The sequence below is a fragment of the Euphorbia lathyris genome, chromosome 6, assembly GCF_963576675.1.
Source record: "Euphorbia lathyris chromosome 6, ddEupLath1.1, whole genome shotgun sequence".
NCBI lineage: Eukaryota > Viridiplantae > Streptophyta > Magnoliopsida > Malpighiales > Euphorbiaceae > Euphorbia > Euphorbia lathyris.
Window position 1 is genome coordinate 88,998,205 of NC_088915.1, and position 20,218 is coordinate 89,018,422.

The following is a 20,218-nucleotide window of genomic DNA, read 5'->3' on the forward strand; positions in this document are numbered from 1 at the left end:
GCCGTCCGGTAGAATTTTTCCTTCAATCTATTAGGCATGCCGGGGTCACAAAGGAAACCCGTAGCACTCTTCCACTTCGACCAACCAGCTTTAATCCTATGAGCAACATCTCCATCTACTTCTCCATCCGTTTGGATAATAGATCGTAAATACCGGAACAATCCAATGGCTTAATATTAAAAAAAAAAAAATTCAAAGTCCTAACCATGTTTTTTGCATTTATTTTTGTTTTTTTTTTTTTTTTTTTATTAATTTGCATGCCTAACTTTCATTTACGGCCGTTATAAAACTATACAATAATAATAAAGAAATGTAAGAATTATCGGCGGATTCGCATTTCTGGGACAACTAACTTTAACATGACCCTCGCATGCCTTTTACTTGTCTGACACAATTTTTTGTTTTTAAAATATATAAAAATAGTGTTTGTGGTTTCGCCTAGATTTGACAATTTCATGTTAGAGTCATATCGTTGTTGTGTTCGTATTGAAAAAGATTAAATTCAAACTCAATCTGAAAACGATTCGTGTTATAATCGTGTTAACATGTTCGAGTTAGTATCGATTTCGTATCGTGTTTTCGGGTTACTTGAAATTTTGTTATGCATATGTATTAATGATAACTTTCAAAAGTATAAGTAGATATAGTATTTTTTTTAAAATACTTTATGTCATTTTTATATTAGTATGTTGACACTAACAATCGAAAAATCCGCTAATATCATCTTAAGGGGTCATGTAATGTGTTTATAACAATTTAGGAGGTTCGAATCATATTTGCAAGTAATAATTATAATTTCACTATCTTTATTAATAAAATGGTATGTAAAAATCCGAGCGAATATACTAATAATTTTAAATATTCGTGTCATTTCGTGTCGTTTTTGGGTTAGCATGTCAATCCTAACCCAACTCAAAAATTTATGTGTCAGTTTCGTGTCAATCCCAAAATGACATATTACCTACTAAGCTAAACTCAAACACTAAAATTGCATGTCGATTTCGTATCGTGTAATCGGGTTGTATGTACTTTTGCCACCTCTAGTTTTGGCCTATTTATAAAAATAGATATGTGGTTTAAAAGTTTGTAAATAGAGTATGTAGTATATTTTTAAAAAAAATAAAATATTTGAAATTATACAATTAAGTAGCATTCCGATGATTAAATTAGTAAGTATGAAATGTTAAAGGGAAAATAGATTGACTTGAGAGAGAAAATTATCCTCCTTTGAGCTGTCTAATTAAGGGTATTTATAGATTCTAGAGTAAGATTTTGATGTCAAATGACCCAAATGCCCCTGAGGTCCGACGATCTGTCAATACCATTTTACAGGCGGCTAGAGCTGGCATGTCGTCTGGTTCTGTCATGAATTTCAGAGGAAATGAATCAGTAGCTGCTCATTCCCTTTACAAAGCAGGAATTTAAATGAGTCTTCCTATTTCAGATGCACCCGGATAAGATCCCGGGACCAAATGGTTTTAACCCGACATTTTTTCAGAATTTCTGGCATATTTTGGGAGATGAGCTTTCTCGGCAGCTCTAGTATGGTTGGAGCAGGGACATTTTCCGTCTGATGTGCAATACTCAAAGGAATGTTTTATAACATCCTGTATCTAGCGTATTGAAGGCTCTCCTCCGATGAATGAATGTGAAGCTCAGGCGTTATTCAACACGATTTCTTCGATTGCTTCAAGAGGATATCATCGGGTTAATTTTGAATCTGATGCCAAGGTTATGGTCGATGCCTTTCATTCCTCCGCTCCTGATATCACGGAGTTTGGGGACTTAATTGCAAAACATCGTACTCCTGCTACTCTTACTTGATCACTTTTCTTGGCAATAGGCAACACAGTTACTCGTACTTTAGCTAGATCGTTTCGTTTTGCTAATAATCTCGTAATACTTAACATTTTTTACCCGATTGTCGCCCATTAATGCGCTTCCCTTTAAAAAAATATCTAGGTTTTCCAACAAATTATAACATATTTTAAAAAAGGACAATGATTAAGGTGATAACTAGCTAGATTGCTACATCTATTTGATAATGAGGGGGACACCAATATAAAATCAAAAATTCAAATCTACATAATTAAAATAGTTAATGGAGAATAAAAGTAAATTAGTGAAAAAAGGTAACTACGTGGAAGAATGAGAGCTTCTAATTTTGTCTTTTTTGTAAAAAAAAAAAGGTACAATTGATATTTTTGATAATAAAAAAAGGACAATTGATTTGAAAGGTAAAGGAAGTGGTAGATATATAGGAAAAGTTTGAAGAAAAAAGTGATAAAAAAGAAATAAAGAAGTGCATGCGTACGTGTAGAAAAAAAAGAAGGAACCGGCAAATAGATTAGGGTTGGGTCTATTCTATTCATAAAGTAACCTACTCAAGTTACCACATTGGGGAGTGTATTCTCTTTAGGGATGGCGACGAGTACTCTATCTAGAGACGGAGATAAATAGGGTGTAACGATCCGGTCCGGAGTAAATGACGCTGTGATAGAAGGTTTGAGTAAGGAACGGTCTTAAGAGATGGCGATGGAATATGAATGAACTGAATCCCACATCGAAAATGGAGAAAGAGTGATTGTGGCTTATTAGTAAGTAGGGATGACAACAGGTAGGGTACCCACGAGTAGTGTCAATTCCAAACCCTTACCATTTATTTTTCAATTATCTGTATCCGTCTCATTACTCTAATGAGTATACCTTTTGCATCCAATATCCGTCCCATTTAATTTATAGATACCCGCGGGTACCCTTACTCGTGAAAAATCAATATATAAAACAAAAAATGTTACAAATTTAACAAAGTATAAACTTAATAAATCATACATCTAAAAATTAAATAAATTAAACTTTAATCAATAAAAACAAAGTAGCTTAATTATATCACGTAATAGTTGAAAAATAAAATATTGAGGTTTGAATCTAAAATCTTATATCACAATAATATTTTTTAATATATAAGAGATTTGTGACGGGTTCCGGATACCCTGGTGGGTATTCTCATACCCGTCCCAGGTAATGGTTTTGATCCATACCCGTCTCATACCCTTTTATATAGGGTACAGATAGTCCTATTAGGGTCGGGTAGTATCGAATAGCCACGTGTATAGTACCCATTGTCATCTCTATTATTAAGGTGTGAATCCAATACATGCAGATACATTTTTAAGGCGTGTGGTCCAATGTGTTGGATTTGGACCAAAGTGGAAAATATCTACATGGTATTAGGCTTGAATGTTACAGTTGGTATGGTTCAGGGACGAACCAGGTGGAAGCTGGTGGCCTGTAACAACCCGGCGGAGTGGTGGCGCCGGGTAGAAGGCCTGAGCAATGAGCGACCCTAAAGGATGGCAACGGGGACAGAAATGAACTAAATCCCACATTGAAAATGGAGAGAGAGTGACTGGAGCTTATTAGTAAGGTGTGAATTCAATACATGCAGACACGTTTTAAAACCGTGCGGCCTAAGATGTTGGATTTGGGCCAAAACGAACAATATCTATTAGGTATTGGGCCAAAATGTTACGTGGGGTCTAGAGAGGCCAAACCCTCTGGGGCATTAGAACTACTTCTATCATGGATGTTTCTGGCATCTCGCTCATTGCAATTACTCCTATTATAGATAGTGGTTTCGGTCCTTCTGTTTTAGACAAATTAAGGATCACAGTGGTCAGGCTCTATCGGCCACGGGAACTACCCCATCATTGATGTTTCTGGCCTTTCAGCCATTGGATTACCTCTATTATGGATAGTTTTGGTCTACTTGTTTCAGATAAATTGAGGTTCGTGATGGTTGATTAACTCATTGATTTTGTATTTAATTACAAAATACAACTTGATTAATATATGATAGGCGATAAACTTCTCTAATTTTGTTCAAAACAACTCAATCTTAGTTTTGTACTTTAAATCTAACTTAATTTTGAGAAGTTTTACATTGGTACGTAAAAATTGATTTTAGACCATTCAGATGATAACGCGTATATATACGAATAAATTCGTGCAAGTTTGATTTAGCAATTTTTTTTTATGCACGCGCGTGTAAAATTGGCCCCCCAACGGACCAATCATGTATTCCCACTGACTCTATCCGCGGGTATTCGACATTATTCGACCCTAATTAGATTATATGTACCCTGTATAAAATGGTATGAGATGGATATGAGCTCAAAAAAATTACGTGTGACGGGTATTAGAATACCCCGGGTACCTATTATCTGATGTCCGCCATATATTTGACTTTAATCTATTTACTTTAACCATAATGTCAATTTATTTTTATTAAGATTGATTTAGAATTTTAGAATTTGAAATATTTATTAAATATGTAGATGAATTATTCATGAATGGTTTATTAAATTTATCTTTTGTTAAATTTGTAATATTTTTTGTTTTGTGTATTGATTCTTAACGGATAAGTGTACCTGACATTTAAATGGGACGGATATGAGACTCATGAAATATATCCGTTAGAGTAATGAGACAAGTATAGATAATAAAAAATTAAACGAGTAAGGATTTGAGATTGATACTACCCATTGCCGGCCATATTCTCTCTATAGGGATGTTAACTAGGGATGTAACAGAACAGGGTTTTTCTATTTTCGCTTCTCTGACTTATCAGGATTTTTGCGTTTCTGTACCTAAAATCTAAACGGAAAAAATTGTGTTAATGTTTTTTTTTCCTATGAGGAGTCATTCTCCCCACGAGGTCCTCATTCACAGTTTCATCATGTTTTTTTTAACATATATAAATTTTTATTTTTATTTGTCTCCATCTTGTTTGTATTTGGTATACTATAACGATACATAATAAGATTAAATTTGAATTGAGTCACGAAAAGAAAGAATAAAATTGACATAACCTAATAACTCTAAAAAGAATTACAAAAATATATATATATAATAAATATTAAACGCAGAATTAATTGGGAAATTTGTAGGGACATATCGGGACGGATATCAGGGAGACAAAAATCCCCATTAGGGATTCCCCGTCCCTGTCGAGGATCCTATCAGGACAGATACCCAACAGGGACGAGGAATCTTCTAACCGTTTACATCCCTAATGTTAGTGTAGCGAGGCGAAAATTACATTTGTATTCCCGCTCCTTGATCTATTAGGGATTTTCCGTCTTCAGTTTCAAATTCTAAACAGAGAAAATTTTATCTTCGTCCTGCTGGGAATTCCCATCCCACGGGAAAGGAGAGAGAGGCTTAGGCCATGTTTGGTGAAGAGCTTTTATTGGGTAAAGTTAGAGGTTTGAGCCGTTTCTAGAGGTTTTGACTAGTCAAACTTCTAATAATGATGTTTGGTGAAAAGATGTTTAAAAATGTTTATTGGGTCCAAAAAGCTGATTGTATGAGTTTTTTCAATTATCTTATTGTTCTATTTCTTTTGAATGTCATTTTAACCCCTAATTACTACATTTTCACCCTAAATAAAAGTTTTATCATGTCCTTATTTATCATTTTACACAAATAACTATTAACAATGAGTTAAGTTTTAGCAAACAAGTTTACACAATCACATAGTCAAATCAGCTAACCAAAAAATAATTAGCTAACAGCTAATATAATCATTTAAACAACTAACAACTAATATAATCAGTTAAACAGCTAACAACTAATAGCTATTTGTCAAACAAAGCCTTAGTGATTTGAATAGTGGGTAAATTACACCCATGACCACTAGACCTGTTTACGGGTCCGGGTACCCGTTCAGGTCCGTGTCCCCTGGACCAGACTTGGACATGAAAATTTATCTTTAGGCCCACTTCGGCTCAGGCCTGCCTCTTTTTTTAACGAGTTTAGGATTTGTAAAAATAGCACGGCCTGCCTATTAATATTAATTAATAAATTTATATATTAATATTTATTTTCAAGTATAAATTTAATTTTTTATTATTAAAAATTATACGTATATATTTAGGCAGACTTATATGGACTGGGTTTGGGATTTGATTTTGAGCCCGAGCACAGCTCAGCCCGACCCGGGTCAGTCTAAATTAACAGCAGGTTGGGGTGAGGTTGGACTGAGCATTTTTAGACAACAGCTCGTTGTGCCCGGTCCATGAACAGGTCTAATGACCATTGAACTTTACCAATTTTAATATTATAGCCACTCAACTTCAATTCTTAACGGTATAATCACTGAAATTTATATTTTTTTAACACGGATGGAAATTCAGTGTAATTTACCCTTTGAATAGTTACTAAGAGAGTGTTTGGTAGCTCATTTTCATCCTCCTAAAAAGAAAAGTTTTAGAGCATCTCCAACAGCCTCTTAAGTTGGCTCTTAAGTTAAAATTTGAGTAGGGAGAATGAAAATTCATCTCCAACAGCCTCTTAGTGACTCCTCAAATCACTAAGAGTCTCTTCATCCTTTCTATTAAAAGCATCTCCAAGAGACTCTTAATGAACTCTCTAAAAATAATATAAATAATTGACTCTTAGTAATTTAAGAGTGGCTAAGATATATCATCTCCAACAATGCTCATTATATTCACTCTTTATTTATTATTTTATTATTAAGATTATTATATTACCAATAGTGTGAGGAGAGAGACTCATCAATAATAAATTATTAATAAAAAAAAGAAGTTAGGAGACACTAAGAGGTGGAGAGATGCTCTCTATTAATAGAGATGATGGAGAGACTCTTAGTGATTTGAGGAACCACTAAGAGGCTGTTGGAGCTGATTTTTTATTCTCCCTTCTCAAATTTTAACTTAAGAGCCAATTTAAGAGGCTGTTGGAGATGCTCTAATAGAGAGTCTCTCTCCACCTCTTAGTGTCTCCTAACTTCATTTTTTATTAATAATTTATTATTGATGTGTCTCTCTCCTTACACTATTGGTAATGTAACAATAAAGAATAATCTTAATAATAAAATAATAAGTAAAGAGTGAATATAATGAGCATTGTTGGAGATGATATATCTTAGCCACTCTTAAAGAGTCAATTATTTATATTATTTTTAGAGACCTCACTAAGAGTCTCTTGGAGATGCTCTTAGGTGTTTGGTTAGTAAACTCTTGTTCGCTTTGAAAACTAATCTTTTATAAAAACAGAGAATCCCTGTTTTTTTTTACAAAACAGTTTTTCCTAACAGCAAACAACAAACCGTAACAGGTAAAATAAACGGGTCCTAAAAGTTTATTTGAGTTGTAACTCTTCCATCAAATATTAACTCTTCCACCAAATTTTTACTCTTTGAATGTGCAATATAATAAAATTGTTGATTTCAATGCCATACATACCGTTGCAGAAGAAAAGATATGGATGATATTTATGGCAGATCATTTTTTTTAAAACTTTGGTTGGTAGGGGTCCATTCATGTCCTCCACATCCTTCCTCCACCACTTCCTGTTCCTCTTTATTCCTTTTCTCTTCAACCTTTTTTTCTATATCCTTTTGTTTTTTTCCCCCAACTTGCCCCAATAACCCCTGTGCCTCCTTTCACGCCTATAAATTCCCCCACACAACCCCCCATCTCACTACACAAAAACTTAACCAGAAGGAAAGAAAAAAAGAAAGAAAACTACTCACAAAAATGGAGAACTTCCCAGTTGTTGATCTTTCAAAGCTGAATACAGAAGAAAGGACACTCACCATGGATATGATCAAAGATGCTTGTGAAAACTGGGGCTTCTTTGAGGTACGTACTTCTAATTTTATTTTCAATCTCTTGCACGGAGATGGAAACGGACACGAAACCTTAATGAAAAGAGTTTCCGTGCACCATATATGTTGTTTGTGAATTTTGATAGTTGTTTTAAAATGGTAGTTTAATTTCAATTTGTTTTAATAAAATCATTCAACTTTAAATTTTATCTCAATAAAATCACTCTACGGCGACTTGAAGACCAAAAAAGCACACGAAATATGTCGTGACTTTCACATCAACACTAATCCACTTTCACCGATGAGCGAAACGACACATGCCTAACTGACCGAAACGACACACGTGTCGTTTCGGTTAGCGGTGAAAGTTGACTACTGCTGATGTGGAAAATACGTCATATTTATGGTGTTTTATGGTCTTGAAGTCGCTGGAGAGTGACTTTATTATATACAATTTAAAATTGAATGATTTTATTAAGACCAATTGAAATTGAACAACATTTTGACACAACCATGAAAATTCAGTGTTTAATAGTGATTTAAACCCGTGTATACACACGGGAATATATGATCAAACATGTCTGTGCAAACGGGGCTTGTTTGTGGTACTTCTAATTTTATTTTCAGTATCCATAAAAAAAAATAATAATTTATAGTTTTCTGAAAAACGGTTAATTTATTTTAAAAAAATCACTCCGAATTTAAATTTAAATTTTGTCTCAATAAATCATTCCGAAAACTTCAACATAAAAAAAAATACCGAAAAATAATGTAACTGCTACATAAGTTGCTCTTTGTGCCCCCATTTTTGTATTGCATCCTAACTACTTTTCCCAGTGATTCTGACCAACTATCCAAGTATTAGTCAACTTTTACCTAACTGGCCTAAACTCCACTAGATGACACTTGTTTAGCTGATCAAAACGACACATCGTTTTGATCAGCTAGGTGTTTCAGTCAACCATAAAAGTTGGCTACTACTGATGTAACAGTCGCGTCATTTTTCCAATGTTTTTCGTTTATTGACACAAATTGAAATTGTGTAACTGTTTTAAGACAAATGTTTATTTACGAATGATGCATTTAATTCTCGTATATAGACCAAAATGTTCATTAATTTTCTCGTTTTCAATCTATAATACAGTTAGTGAACCATGGAATATCAAATGAGCTTATGGACACAGTAGAAAAACTCACAAAAGATCACTACAAAAAGTGTATGGAGCAAAGGTTTAATGAAATGGTTGCTGCCAAAGGACTCGAGGCCGTCCAGTCTGAAATCGAGGACCTGGACTGGGAGTCCACGTTTTTCCTGCGCCATCTGCCTGTCTCGAACATCGCTGAAATCCCTGATCTCGATGATGAATACAGGTATGGGCGAATCCACCTTATAGACGAGGAAGTAATTGCCTCGTTGGTTACTGGACTTTTACGATATTTTAAAATGGTTATTCAATGTCAAATTCTCCCACTAAAATCATTCAATTCTCAATTTCGTTTCAATAAAGTCATTTTGGTGACTTCAAAAGCAAAAAGACGCCGAAAAAGTGACATGACTGTTACATCAGCACTAGTTAACTTTCACCGCTGATTGAAACGGAATATGATGGCCACGTGGTAGCCACATGTCGTTTCAATCAGCTAGACGGCAGTCACATGCTATTTCGATCACCGGTGAAAATTGACTAGTGTTGACGTTGAACTCGCTGTCATATTTCGGTGTGCTTTTACTGTTGATATTATTGAGACAATATTCAAAACTGGATGAATTTATTTAGACAAATTGAAATTGAGCGATTATTTTGAGATAACTGTAAAGGTGCAGTGACCGTTGATGTATTTAATCTCATTTGCCCCCTTTGATTTTTTTGAGTATATATATAATTTTTTATTATTAAATCCTTATTTTTGGACTTTACCTACTATATTACCAGAAAACTTTATTTTGAATATAAGATTTATGGGGGACAATTTTCAGATTAGTATAGCGTTGTGTCATATCAAAATGAGTCAATTTTAATTTTTTTTTTAAAACGTATGAACCTAATCAGATTAGTTTCAATTTCGTATCGTATTTTGAGATTATGTGTCATTTTATTATCTATTAAGAATGAATGTAAAAAATATAGGAAGTTAAAATTGTGTTTACAGATGCTAATAATTGTAATTTTATTACTTTTATTAATTAACAAAAAATGTAAAAACATGAGAAAATATCGTAATAATTTTATCATTTTATATCATTCAAGTTGCCAAATCGACTTATAATTCAATCCAAAAATTTGATGTCAATTACATGACAATCTAAAAATAACTTTTTATCTAGGTTTAAACTCATATTTGGCCCATGTGATATCCAAAATTTTGTTATTTGCCTCTTAGATGAAATTTAACCAATTTTAGATAGAAAACTAACCGATTTGATAAAAAAAATTGTCACACGACATAATTTTTGATATGTGACATATCTATATAGAAAAAAGAATTAAAACAATTGTTATATTTACATGTCATGTGTTAAAAATTATATAATGTGGCAAAAAAAAAAAACAAAACAAATCGTTTAGTTTTCTATTCAAAATGAGTTAAATGTCACCTACAACAATACTCCAGATGATAAATGTTATCGAGTAATACAGCAGCGACTAAATAGAACTTTAATCCATTTTACCTAATAAGCTAAACTCAATTGCATGTTGATTTCATGTTCTGAAATCATATGGGTAAATTACACCCATGGCCACTGAACTTTACCCATTTTCACATTATGGCCACTGAACTTTATTTCTTTCCGGTATGGCCACTGAACTTTACACTTTTTAACACCGGTGGCCACTTAACGTCTCTAAACGACCGTTGACGGCTAAAAATAAAAAATCCAAAGAGTTAATGATATTCTAAGGAACTTTAATTCTTGAAAATTTTCGTTTTGAGGTCATTAGGGTGTTGTTTGGTTAGGAGAGAGAAAGTGAATTTTTAGAGAGAGAAAGCTCCAAAAAATGTGATTTTCGAAAATAAAAAATGTGGTTTCATTGTACATGTCGTTCTAAACAACTTTAATTTTTGAATATTTTCATTTTGAGGTCGTTAACGATCGTTAACGGTCATTTTGAGAAGTTAGTTAAAATTGTGTGGCCACCAGTGTTGAAAAGTGTAAAGTTCAGTGGCCATACCGGGAAGAAATGAAGTTCAGTGGCCATAATGTGAAAATGTGTAAAGTTCAGTGGCCATGTGTGTAATTTACCCGAAATCAGATTATGTAATTTACTTAATTACTAAAATACCCTTTACCTAATTAACTAATTACAATCTTATTATTCAAGATGGCACGTCAACCTTATAATCTAACTCAACAATTTATATGTCAATTACGTGTCAACCTAATAAGCTAAACCCAATTGCCTGTCAATTTCATCTCAAATTGGGAATACTACCTGACGAGTAGCCGTTGACTTTCAACGTCGTGTAACTTTTATCACTCCTAATAAGCTCTCACATTTGAATTTCTGGTTCCGCCATTGAACACAGGGAGACAATGAAGACATTCGCGGCGCAACTCGAGGCGCTCGCGGAGCAACTCCTGGAGATATTTGATGAGAATTTGGGGCTTGAAAAAGGGTATTTAAAGAAAGCATTTTATGGGTCAAAAGGACCAACATTTGGTACAAAAGTTAGCAATTATCCAGCTTGTCCAAAACCACAACTTATAAAAGGGTTAAGAGCACATACAGATGCTGGTGGTGTTATTTTGCTGTTTCAAGATCATCAAGTTAGTGGTCTTCAACTTCTTAAAGATGGTCAGTGGGTTGATGTTCCTCCTCTTAAACACTCTATTGTCATCAATTTAGGTGATCAACTTGAGGTATGTTAATTAACATTATGTTTTCATTTTTTGAGGTTATGTTTAAGGTCGGGTTGGGTCGGGTAGGGATGTGTATTGGTTCGGTTTAACCGAACTAAATTGATTGAATTCGGTTTTTTGGTTCTGTTTAAATCACATATCAAACCTAATTGACTGAATTCGGTTTAGTTTTAGGTGCATTTGTCAAATCGAACCGATTGAATTCGGTTTTTTGGTTCAGTTTAAACTGCATAATGAACCAAATTAATTGGGTTCGGTTTTTCAGTTCGGGTTTTACCCTTCGGTTCGTTATTGGTTTTAGTTTTAGGTGCATTTCGGTATTGGTTATGTTCGGTTTGACAAAAAAAAATGTAAAAAAATTGAACCGATTGCATTCCGTTTTTCGGTCTGGTTTTTTTGACATTTCGATTCGGTATCAGTTTTAGTTTTTTTTTGTACATTTCAATATTCGGTATCGGTTTGACAAAAAATGTAATCGATTGAATTCAGTTATAGTTTTTCAATTTGGTTTAAATTGCATACAAAACCGAATGAATTGGATTCGGTTTTTCGGTTCGTTTTTTTTACACTTGATTTGACATCGGTTTTGATTTTAGGTGCATTTCGGTATCGGTTCGGTTTGATAGAAAATGTAATAAAATCGAACTGGTTGAAATCGGTTTTCCAGTTTGGTTTTTTTTAACACTTCGATGCGGCACCGGTTTTAGTTTTAGGTGCATTTTGGTATCGTTTCTGTTTGTTTTGACAAAAATGTAAAAAAAACCGAACTACACATTCTACATTAATTTATATATATATTTGATTTACAAGTTTAGTATTTTTATTATTGTTCTGATAATAAGCTAATATAGATATACGATTGTGAAAGTATTTTAATTTTTTTATTGATGTAAATTTAATAATAAAATATAGTGATTTTTATTTATTGTTTTTTATTTTTTAACTAATTTGGTTTGTTGGTTTTAAGGGATTTATTCTCATTCTGGTAATGGTCAGAAAATAATTTCCTTGGAGAGGTCATTTTTAACCCAAGATTAAAAACAGCTTGTTACGACAGTAGGTCCGTCGTAATGGTCCAAAAATTACCTTTGTATTTAAGACCATTACGGCGGCCTCCCGCCGTAATAGTCCCATTACAACGGTCCTACTGTTGTAATGGTCCCATTACGGCGGGCCGACTTTCGTAATGAGACCGTTTTTAACTTAAGGGTTAAAAATGGCCTCTCTAAGGGAATTATTTTTCGACCATTACCAGGTTGGGAATAATGTCCTTTTTCGATGTCTAATATTTTTACCCAAGCCCAAAGTCAATACGGGCTGGGCTTTTACGTAACACTCACATCCTTTAAACCCGACTCCGTCACTACCCGTACCTACAAATCGAACCTGAAATCTCTTTCTACTAAATGCAGGTAATCAGCAATGGGAAATACAAGAGTATAATGCACAGAGTGATAGCACAAACAGATGGAAACAGAATGTCATTAGCCTCATTCTATAACCCAGGCAGTGACGCTATCATCTACCCAGCTCCTACATTGCTAGAGAAACAGGCTCAAGCCGAAGCCGAGGCTCAAGCCGAGCCGAAACTTGTTTATCCTAAGTTTGTCTTTGAAGATTATATGAAAATCTATGCAGCTACAAAATTCCAAGCCAAGGAGCCGAGGTTTGAGCAAATGAAAGCCATGGAAACTCCAATTGTTACCGTCAAAATGGCTCCTATTCCTACTGCTTAATGTGTGTTTTTTATTTCTGTTTCGGTGTGTGTCGAGAAATTCTACAGTAGGTCGGGATCAGTATTGGTTCGGCGGCTCGGGGTGTGTGAGTGTGACAGTGTGTGTTTCTGTCAATAATTAATATTATCTACTTAATTTTCATTAGTTTGTGGAACTTTTATTAATTATTTATGTAATTAAATCCAAAGTTTGTTGGATTTTTAATTAATTTCAAGTTTTATTATGTTTTTTTTATGTGGGTGCTGTGTTATTCGAATATACTTTTTTTTTTATTATTATTATAAGGTTACCAAGTTAAAATTCTTTTTTTTTTTAAATAAAGGATAAAGTGCAAAAATATCCCTAACGTTTACAATCCGGAGCAATTTTACCCCTAACGTTAACACCCAAGAACAATTTTACTCTTAGCGTTGTCAAATTCGGTCAATTTGAGAAATAATTCATCAAACTGTTTTCTCGATCATGAATCTTGTCATCTACGCTTCACATGTGAGTTATTTTATCACTTATTAGTAACAGACAATAAATGATTAGACGTGAAAAGAATTTAAAAAAAAGATTTAAAAATATATACTGTATGAGTTGGGCTCAAAATATTTCACCGAATTTATAAATATTAATCTCTAATTTTATTATTAAATCACAGAAAATATGATTTTTTTTTTCAAACGAATTGTTAAGCGATTGGTGGGAATAAAGAACAAAATATCTGTATTTTGTAATAATGTCTGAAATTGACCAAACTTAACAACGTTAGAAGTAAAATTGATCTTGGCTGTCAATGTTAGGGGTAAAATTGTACCATTTTGGATGTTATCTTGGTTGTCAATGTTAGGGGTAAAATTGTACCATTTTGGTTTCGGCCATTAGAACTATCCCTACTATATGGATTGTTTCAGCCCCTTTTTATGAAAAATTAAGGTTCAGAATGATTAATTAACTTATTGAGTTTGTATTTAATTACAAAATTCAACTTGATTAATACATGATAGACGATAAATTTTCCTAAATTTGTTTAAAATGATTTAATTTTACTTTTGCAGGCTAAATCTAACTTAATTTTAAAAAGTTTGACAGTGATACGTAAAAATTAGTTATGTATCATTCAGTTGTTTATCCTAAGTTTGTTTTTGAAGATTATATGAAAATCTATGCAGCTACAAAATTCCAAGCCAAGGAGCCGAGGTTTGAGCAAATGAAAGCCATGGAAACTCCAATTGTTACTGTCAAAATGGCTCCTATTCCTACTGCTTAATGTGTGCTATTTTCGTTTCTGTTTCGGTGTTTCGAGAATTTCTACAGTGGATCGGGATCAGTACTGGTTTGATCTGAGTGTGTGTGAATGTGACAGTGTGTGTTTCTGTCAATAATTAATATTATCTATTTAATTGTTGTTAGTTTGTGGAACTTTTATTAATTATTTATGTAATTAAATCCAAAGTTTGTTGGATATTTAATTAATTGCAAGTTTTATTAATGTGTTTGGAATATGTAGTAACAACGTGTTTTTTTGGTGCTGCAAATGAGCCGAGCCGATAAAAGCTTGACTGTGTTCAGCTAGATTTATAAACAAGCCGAGTTTTAGTATGATAAAACTCAGTTCGAAAGTTCACGAGCAGATTCTATTGTAAGTTCATGAACAAGCCTAATTAACACACTCGTAAGCAAGTTTAGTTCGATTGTTTTTTAATAATATTATTTTTAAAAAGGGGAAAATACAAAACAAACTAGTTTTGTAGGTTTTAAAACTATATAGTTTTGTGTTAAGAAATTTCAAATTAACATAATTAATTAATTATTCGCAAGTAAAGTTAATGAACAGAATTAACAAGTTGCTTGCGAGAAGCTCGCAAACAAGATGTTGAGCTCGAGCTTGAGCTCATCAATTTTTTGACGAGTGAATATGAACAGTACAAAGCTCGGCTCGGCTCGGGTTGATTACAACTCCCGTACTCTATTATTTGAATATATGAGTTTATTATTTATGTTGAAGAAATTTTCCTTTTTTATAAATTTACCAAATTAAGATATCTTTTTATGTCCAAAGTTTCTCTATATTTTTACGAGAAATTGTATTGTGGATCGGGACTAGTATTGGTCCCTCCACTCAAATACTGTCACATCAGTAGTTGGGATTACATGGTATCATTTGAGTGAATGAGACCAGTACTGATCTTGAGGCATTGTAGAAATTTTCATGTTAAACTTCGATTTTAACACCCGGTCTTCAATTCCTAAGTTCTTATATTAAGCATACAGTCTTTCATGTCATTCGGATGACCCTAATTCACATTTGGACACGTGTATGGTGACCCCACGTAATAATTAAAATAGTAGGACCTCTTATAATAATTGTGGGTCCATATTACACGTGTCAAAATATATATGGGAGATCCTCTATTTGACATGGAGAACCGGGTGCTTCTAATAATTTACCTCAATTCCTACCGCTTAATATGTGTTTTTTCATTTCTATCTCTCTGTGCGGAATTTTTTTTTATAATGGATCGAGACGAGTCAGATAATACCATCTTAACCGTGTTGTTGTCTGAATAGTGAGATTAGTATTGATCTCGATCTAGAGTAGAATTTCTTGAGTGTGACAGTGTGTATTTCTGTCAATAATTAATATCTTACTTATAATTAAATCCAAAGGTTGTTGGACCTTAATTAATTGCAAGTTTAATGTGTTTGGAATATGTAGTATTAACATGTTTTTTCTATGTGGTTGCTTTATTATTTATGCGAATATACGAATTGATTTATATTGAAGAAATTTTCTTTTTTATTATAAAGTTACCAAATTAATATTCCTTTTTTTTTTTAATGTTTATATGTTCAACTATGCTTTTAAAATATTTTCTGTCGTGTCTGTCTCTCTTCCCTTAATTATTATTTTATTTTGGGTTAATTATAAATAACTACACTGTGGTTTGGTCGATTTGCGATGTGGTACGCCGTTATACAAATCAAGGAGACGGCAAAAAATCTGTTAAATCACAGGGGCAATTAAAAATTTTGACTTTTTTTCTTAATTTTTAACTTGACTTCTTCTTCTTCTTCTTCTTCTTCTTCTTCTTCTTCTTCTTCTTCTTCTTCTTCTTCTTCTTCTTCTTCTTCTTCTTCTTCTTCTTTTCTTCTTCTTTTTCTTCCTTATTTCTTATCTTCATCTTCCCCTTTTTTCTTTTTTTCTTTTTTTAATTCTGGAAATTCCAGATTTCTGGAAGACGTTGTTCACGTCTGGAATTTCCAGATTTCTGGAAATTCCAGACGTGAACAACGTTCTTCACGTCTGGAAATTCCAGAATTAAAAAAAATTAGAAAAAAAAAGAAAGAGAAGAGAGGAGGAGGAAGAAGAAGAGAATCAACGATCAAGGATAGAGAAAAAAAATTAAAAAATCGAATTTCCTAAATTGCCCCTGTGCCACGTCAGCTTTTTAACAGATTTTCTGCCGTCTCCTTAATTTGTATAACGGCGACAACCACATGGAGATGTTTGCAAAAAAAAAAGAATATCACAGGTAACACATCGCAAATCGGCCAAACCACATGGTAGTTATTTGTAATTAACCTTTTTATTTTCATGTTCCTCTTCAATTCTACACACCTTGATTCGGTTTAAATTTTTTTTGATTAAAGGTTAATATTCTATTCGATACCTACACTAAACTATTTCTGATTTTGTTCTTTTCTATTAGACATGTTCATGGGCCGGACCTAACCGGACTGATCACATAATTACTTTGTCCAAACCCAACCAAACCCGTACTATATTTATATCGGGTTCGGGCCGGACTGGGCAAAGCTAAAAGAACTAATTTCCAAGCCCAACCCGGCCCAACCCAACTAATATCTTTGTATTTTTTTAAAATTAAAATTATACTATAAATAATAAAATACAATAAACTAAATTTTAGAAGATTATTTCAATAAAAATCAATTAACGTAATGCTAAATAAAAAAAAACTTTTTTGATAGTAATAAATAAAATAGTAACAAAAATATGTACATGTTCAACAATTCTAAAATATATATGGTTTGGAAAAATTTTATGTTGAAAAAATTTAAAATTTATATTTTTGGAATATAAAGTATTAAATTATAAAAGTTATTAAACTAAAATTATTATTAAAATTTCGGGCCGGGCCGGGCTGGGCTTTGAGACAAATCTCAAACCCAACCTACTTTATATGCGGGCTTGAGTCGGGCCGTACCTATTACGAAACATATACGTCCAAGCCCAGTCTTTGAAGAGCGGGTTTGGACGGGCTGGGCGGGCTAGTGGGCTTTTGAACAGGTCTATTTTCTATTAAGAAAACTTAGGGGTGACAAGTCGTGGTTAAATGCATCATTGTTTACTGAAATTTTATAGTTATTTTGAAATGGTCACTCGATTTTAATTTGTCTGAGTAAAATTATTAGATTTTGATTTTTATCTCAATAAAGTCATTCCGATGACTTCAAGAACTAAAAGACACCGAAACTATAACGTGAATTCCACATCAACACTAGTCAACTTTCACCGCTGATTGAAACGTCACGTGGCTGCCACCTAGATGACGGAAACAACACATGTCGTTTCCGTCATCTAGGTGACAACTACGTGTCATTTCAGTTAGCGGTGAAGTTGACTACTACTGATGAGACAGTCACATCATTTTTTCGATGTATTTTGCTCTTGAAGTCGTTGCAGTGGTTTTATTGAGACAATTTGAAGTTGAGTGACTATTTTGTGAGAACCATAAAAGTTTAGTGACCAACGTTATATTTAACCCTGAGAATGTTGGCTTTAAAGGGACTAAATAGTTGATATTTATATTTAAAAAGACTCGATTGGCTCTTTGAATATAGGTTGAGAGTTAATTAAAAAACATTGTGAAACATTTTTTGTTTTGGATAAAAAAATGTAATTAGTGTATATAATAATAGGTAATGTACAATTTTTAATAAAATAATTTTCTTTTGTTAATATATTTTAAAATTTTATGTTTAATTATTTTTATTAAAAGTTTCTTATTTCGTTCAAGGTCCATAAATTTTTAAAAACGATGGATTTAGGATGCATACATGTTTGCAGGGGTCTCCGGCCGCGGGAACTTTACCATGGATGGTTTTTGTTGGTCCCTAGTAATTAGTTCCAAGGGGGGGTTAGGAACTAATGTAACTTTTTCGCTTTTAATTATGCTGACTTAATGTTATTTTAAGAGTTTGAAAACTCAGCGTGTTGGTCAGCACGGGTGTTTGATTAGTCAGACAGTTTTAGTTCTATGCTGACTAAGACTGCTTGACTTGAGAGTTGGGAATTGACACTTGAAAGGTCAGCTTACAACTTAACACTTAGATTTACTCAGTTTCAGTTTTAACAATTTATAAGCTGAGTAAATACAACAAGCAACACATACACACCACACACACACACACACACACACACACACACATATATATATATATATATATATATATATATATATATATATATGTATTGAGAGAGAGAGTTTAGAAGTTACTCAGCACGACTTATCCTGGTTCGGCCTCTCTGCCTACGTCCAGTCCCCAGTTCCTCTTGGGATTTTCAATCCAATTCTGAGCTCTTTCAAGGTAGAGCACAAACCCTTTACAAGGCAGTGAGTATGCAAGAGTACGTCCTCTATTCGTCTACCCAGCTCCTACTAAGTACTACAACCCAGCACTTAGATTTTTCTACCACTAAATACTTACAACCCAGTAGTCAGCTCAAACACTCTCAAAATTCCTATTGATCACACACTTGTTCTTTTTCAACTAAAGAACACCTTAGATGATTACAAAACAATCAATCTAGCATTTACACAGAGAATAGAAAAATTGGTGTAAGATCTCTTTGTATTTGAGTGCTTTCATAATTTTCTCTCTTGTATTTTTCTTTTGATGCTTGAGCAAATGATCCAAGAACTCTCATTGTCCTTTTATAGATGAATTTCAGAAGATTGGATCATTTTGAATTGGTTTAGCCGTTGTGTCCAAAACGGCTCTTTTAGGAGACAGCTTCTGGTCAGCTTCAGACTGTTCCGCGATTCCCTTCTTCTGTTTTCTTCAGGCGTCAGGTTTTGTCTTCTTGCATCAGACTTGTCTTTTTGTGCCAGTTGTCTTTTACCAATAATCCACAGACCCATGATTCTTGGAATTAGTCTTCTGTGTGCTTTCGAGGCTTCAATTATTGGTGCAGAAGATTGGCAGACTTTGTCCTTTAGTGAACGGATCTTTCATGCTGTCCTGACTGTTACTCAGCTTCATCCGTTATCTTCGAATGTTCAACTTCTATGCTGAATTCCTTCTTAGTCAGCTCCGTTCTTGTTTATTCAATTTGAAGGAGTCTTCTAATTTAGTCAGCTTCGTTCTGGCAACTTTGAAGGAAGCTTCTGATGCTGAGTTCTACTTTACTCAGCTTCTATCCTTTCATGCTGAGTTCCGTTCCACTCAGCTTTTGGCTTATGCTGACTTCTGACCTGTCTTACTTTATATATATATATTTGCACTCAATATTGAACAAACACATTAGTACAATTAAATCAAAGCATTTAAATTTAATTGCCTCTTAATCATGGATAATTTTGTCAAATCAAAATCTTGTGGAAAGGTGTTTCAATAAACTCCCCTATTTTGATATTGGTAAAATACATAATTATGGAACTCAGTTATAAGTTACCCCATGATTGATATATTTTTGAAATGACTCCCCCGTAAGGGTTGCACATATTGTCTTAACTTAATTCTAAACCTTCCAAGATTTAATTGAATTATCTTTAAGACATTTGTGTATGCTGACTTAGTTTAATGTTGGATTTTTCAAGATCTGAACTTTTTGAATTTAAGTCAGCTTTCAAAAATATTAGAAGTATGTTGTTACGTAGTTTATTACCTAAGTATTTTAGTGTTAATGTATACTGAGTATGTTTTACTCCTTAATTTGTTTGTTCAATTTTATCGACTATATTGAGAAAATAGTAC

The 20,218-nt window shown here is 33.3% G+C and overlaps 1 protein-coding gene across 1 annotated transcript; it reads left to right on the forward strand.

The window, feature by feature from the left end:
* Window positions 1-7,498: 7,498 nt before the first annotated feature.
* LOC136232548 (1-aminocyclopropane-1-carboxylate oxidase 3-like) lies at window positions 7,499-13,465 on the forward strand. Its single transcript, XM_066021766.1, has 4 exons — window positions 7,499-7,667; window positions 8,778-9,004; window positions 11,162-11,495; window positions 12,908-13,465. The coding sequence occupies exons 1-4, from the start codon at window positions 7,563-7,565 to the stop codon at window positions 13,229-13,231; spliced, it is 990 nt and encodes a 329-aa protein (XP_065877838.1). The 5' UTR covers window positions 7,499-7,562; the 3' UTR covers window positions 13,232-13,465.
* The last annotated feature ends 6,753 nt before the right edge of the window (window positions 13,466-20,218 follow it).

Excerpts from the sequence above, each read along its gene's own strand:
- LOC136232548 (XM_066021766.1), top strand. The coding sequence starts at position 7,563 with ATGGAGAACTTCCCAGTTGTTGATCTTTCAAAGCTGAATACAGAAGAA. Across the intron at positions 7,668-8,777 it reads AAAACTGGGGCTTCTTTGAG|TTAGTGAACCATGGAATATC; the intron begins GTACGTACTTCT and ends TCTATAATACAG. Across the intron at positions 9,005-11,161 it reads GATCTCGATGATGAATACAG|GGAGACAATGAAGACATTCG; the intron begins GTATGGGCGAAT and ends CATTGAACACAG.